The 4202-nt window shown below is 27.6% G+C and overlaps 1 protein-coding gene across 1 annotated transcript; it reads left to right on the forward strand.

Annotated features, from left to right (window-relative positions):
* Nucleotides 1-162: 162 nt before the first annotated feature.
* On the forward strand, nucleotides 163-3261 carry LOC105457345. Its single transcript, XM_011701961.1, has 9 exons — nucleotides 163-600; nucleotides 725-789; nucleotides 874-1007; nucleotides 1150-1261; nucleotides 1420-1481; nucleotides 1555-1853; nucleotides 1939-2180; nucleotides 2273-2392; nucleotides 2655-3261. Exons 1-9 carry the CDS (start codon nucleotides 538-540, stop codon nucleotides 3121-3123), a joined length of 1566 nt encoding a protein of 521 aa, XP_011700263.1. The 5' UTR covers nucleotides 163-537; the 3' UTR covers nucleotides 3124-3261.
* Nucleotides 3262-4202: the final 941 nt, after the last annotated feature.

Genomic DNA, 4202 nt, shown 5'->3' on the forward strand with positions numbered 1-4202 from the left:
TGGAAAGTGGACATTGAACTACCAACTAGAGAGACCAATGAGAAGCACGCGTTGGACGGAAAGCGTGCTTCTCATTGGTCTATCTAGTTAGTAGTTCAATGTCCACTTTCCAGAGGCGCTGAAACCAGCACATCGCCGGTCCCAGCTAAATCGCAGGCATGGCCGCTCTCTGGATCCTCTCTGTTACCATACCTACTGGTTATATTGCATTATACTGTGCCTGAGACTCCTGAGGGCTGACTGCTGAGAGTGAGGAACACTTGGAATTTGGATCCGTATGAGAATGAACGCGCCTTTTATGGCTTACAACACTGAAACATACGATGAATTGTAGAACGGTTCTATAAAATATTAACAGTCATATATTGCATTTATCGGTTACAAGGTTTCTTGCCGCGTTCTTGGTTTATTGCGTTGTATTGAGATATTCTTTAACAACGTAATTTTTTTATTTGTCTTTACCGTTGTTTTGACTAATGCAATTGCAGTCGCATACGTCTTTAATTTTTTAAGAGTAATTGGTTATAACAATCAATTATGGGAGAATTAAAGATTATAGACGAATATTATACTAATTTAGAATATGAGAACAACGATAAAGTGAGTATAACATAAAATATATGTATTAATTACATGAATGTTATTAATAAATAATTTATGGAAGTTAATAAACAAACACCATAAATTCATTTGTAAAACGTATAACGCTTCTTTCCACTTTTAGAAAGCATTAATACTAGCTCTGTCTGAGAAAATAGAATTTGCAGATGTTAATAATTTCTCAGAAAGGTAAATAAATGTACTTCTGAAGTATAAGTAATATAATGTGAAATAAAAATGTTCAATCTTTTTGTTTTAATTATGTATTTACAGATTTCTTAAAGCAGCCTCTGTAATAAAGAAAAATTTGTCTCTTTTCCAATCTGCTTGTGATCATGTAGATACAATTACCACTATTATTGAATACTTAAGTAATATTGGTATGAAGTTTACACTTGACAAATATGGTAATAATATCTTTGTAATCACAATTGAAAAAGATATTTTGTTATTCCTGTTACACAAATTTTATTTTGTTTAGGAATAATAACATACAGGAACATAGCGATTTTGTTTATGTTTTAAACATTTTTTGATTTTTTTTTTTAGACAAAGAATATAAGGAAGATGACATAGTTTTGTCAGTAATATTTACGCTGCTGAATATATATAATATACGTAAAGGACATACAATACAGCTGTTTTTGGAAAATGTCATCATGTAAATGTTAAAGATTATATTCTCTTAATTACTCTTGTACTACTATGTTTATTCTTAAATATTTCTTATATCTGAATTTTAACTTATTTGTTACTTATAATTCTTATATTCAAATTATATTGTTATGAATTTTAGAAACAATTGTTTTTATATTTTAGCAAAAAATCTGTACTGGACAAATCATTTCAATATACATATTTGTTGTTTAGTGGAGCTACAAGTAAGAAAAATATATTATTAATGTAATAGAAAATTGTTTTTCTCATAAATCAAGATTTAAATATTTTGTACAGATCACAACAATGAAATAATAGTTCTAGCGGATTCAGATTTGTATGCGGTCATTAGTTACTTTAGGAATAAAAAATATGTTCTGTCGTTTTTAAATAAAATTTGGGTCCAAGAACCAATAAAAGAAAAATTTTTGTGGCTTATGAAGGAATATCTGGAAGATTTGATAGATTATCCCATTTATACATTTCGAAAGAAAAAAGAATTATTTACAAAGGCTGGTACATCTAAAAAAATAAACATTATATCCATATGGACAGAAGATATTGTATTTGCCAAAAACTTAGCAATGTCTTTAAATGTACAGTATTTTAATTGTATAACATGATTTATTTGGACAATTTTTTTAATTATTACTAATCTTATTTCTGTTTTTGTTTATTTAGAGAGATGTTGTATTTATAAATTCGTACATGGACTTCTACGGCGGTATTATACTTTTGCCATATATAAAAATATTTGATAAAACATTGCATAAATGGTGCAACTCTAATCTCGATGATTGTAAAAAGACACTGAGTATGCATAAACATCTAGTTTACAATTTATTTTATGATGGTATGTGGCAACAGCCTATAAAAGCTACATATTGGATACATAATAATTGTCAGATGGCAAATGCAACAAGGTGCACATTTTCTTTATTTTAATTATAATTATTTCAAATTTATGTTTCATAAAATTTATGTCTGAAATTTTTTATTCATATTATTATTGTAGTGAAGATGTTAATAGATGCATCAGTTCAGCCAAAAAAGGATTCAAAATTTGGAGTGCTAAGTCTGTTACTTGTAGAATGCAAATATTGTCCAAATTTGCATCCATAATAGAATGTAACGGGTATATATTATATATTAAAGTTATTAGAACATTTATATATATATATATTTTTGTAATCTTAGCTCCGTATTCAGAACGCATTATTTTATCGATAAAAACATTTTTAAGCATATAGTTTATGTTATATATACGTAATTTTAATAATTTATTAATTTTAATTATGCTTAAAAGCATGTTATTTGAATACGTGCTCGAGTTTGTATTTCTGTATGTAATCAATCATAACTTTTTAACGATTGGTTTTCTTTTGTTCTTTTTTTAGTAAATCTGATTTGGCAACTTTAATATTAACCTGGATAAAAATGTCTTTCTATGAAAATTCTTTATTCTGCTCACAAAGTGAAGAATTAGAAGTAACGAAAATTCCTAATCCAAAGGGCATTATCATTTTGAAAGAGGAAGAAATTCCCTTGAAAAAGGATGAATTTCCTTTATTTACTCGAATGATACAAATTTTAACTGCTGGCAATTCTGTTATTGTGATAAACAATACAAATTCCTGTAATCTAGCACCATATTATAACATATTTTCGGCAGCTGGGATACCTCCAGGTGTTATAAATTTGCTGTCAAATGAGAATATACAGGAGCTAGAGTTAGCTTTATGTGGAACGGATTATGCAAGCTATGCAAAACAATTTGTTCCAATAAGTCAGCCGAGGAATCCAGAAAAAATGTTCATGAACTTTACCACACCTAAGTATATTATATTCCCTCTTAAACAGTTGTAATATGTGACATCTAATGTTTGCGATGAAAGCATAAGTATATACATATATGAACATTTATATGCACATTTCCAAATTTATTTTACATTTTCTATCATCCATCAGTTCTTTAGAATAAAGTTAATGATTAACTGAATATTACAAAAGATTATTCTATTTTATAATCAAACCTGTTGGAAATATTTTGCAAAATGCTATAAATTTTGTCGACAGAATGTTAGCGTAATCTAATGGAATACAACAGCAGATTGGCGGTAAAAATCGAAAAAAATCTCTTGTGAATGTTTAATCATAAATATTTTATGAAATAGTTATGCTTAATTTATGTTACCAATCCGTTGTTGGACTATCTGAACGAAAAGTGAGATATCTAATCGAGTCTACTGAAATATTTAATTAAATCTACTACTAATCTGATATAACATTAATATTTTATACATTGAATTCAGAGAATGGTTCCTTTATTTTCATTCTTAGCTTACAGTTAAACAGAAATTTAAAAAATTAATTATAATATTTTTACCAAAAATGTATATTTTTAATAACCTATTCATATTGCTAAAATAAGTTTATGTATTATATCTGATAGAATTAAAAATAATATTAATTAAAAAAATATTTTCTTTATACATGCCGGATGGGGCATTTTAATCTCTATAGGCGGATATCTCAGATAAGAGAGATACAAGAAAAAGTTTTATATAAAAGTTGTTTAACTTCAAGGAGAACATAAAGTGGTATCATTGGTTTGACTTTGGGTGACGCTGTCAAGGTCAGGGAAAGGTCATTTCAAATTTTTAAATGAAATTCCTATTTTTGATTGCATATTCTTGTAGTTTATCTTGAGAGCTTTCCAAAACACAGATAAAATATTTTTTGATTAACAAGGGAACCTTGCGAAGTGTCAAATTCTGATTCTAATGAAATTTCGTACACTTTGAGGTCACATAAATAGATGAATTTAGAAATTATCAGTTGGGGCTAAAAAACGGTTTAAAGGGATGAAACCACCCCTTATATATAAATATTTTTTTTTGTTATATCTCGAAAACTATTGAAGATATAAAAAAATGTTTTATACA

Source organism: Wasmannia auropunctata, unplaced genomic scaffold (assembly GCF_000956235.1).
Source record: "Wasmannia auropunctata unplaced genomic scaffold, wasmannia.A_1.0 LD335267.1, whole genome shotgun sequence".
Taxonomy (NCBI): domain Eukaryota; kingdom Metazoa; phylum Arthropoda; class Insecta; order Hymenoptera; family Formicidae; genus Wasmannia; species Wasmannia auropunctata.

Excerpts from the sequence above, each read along its gene's own strand:
- LOC105457345 (XM_011701961.1), top strand. The coding sequence starts at position 538 with ATGGGAGAATTAAAGATTATAGACGAATATTATACTAATTTAGAATAT. Across the intron at positions 790-873 it reads GTTAATAATTTCTCAGAAAG|ATTTCTTAAAGCAGCCTCTG; the intron begins GTAAATAAATGT and ends ATGTATTTACAG. Across the intron at positions 1,854-1,938 it reads ACTTAGCAATGTCTTTAAAT|AGAGATGTTGTATTTATAAA; the intron begins GTACAGTATTTT and ends TTGTTTATTTAG.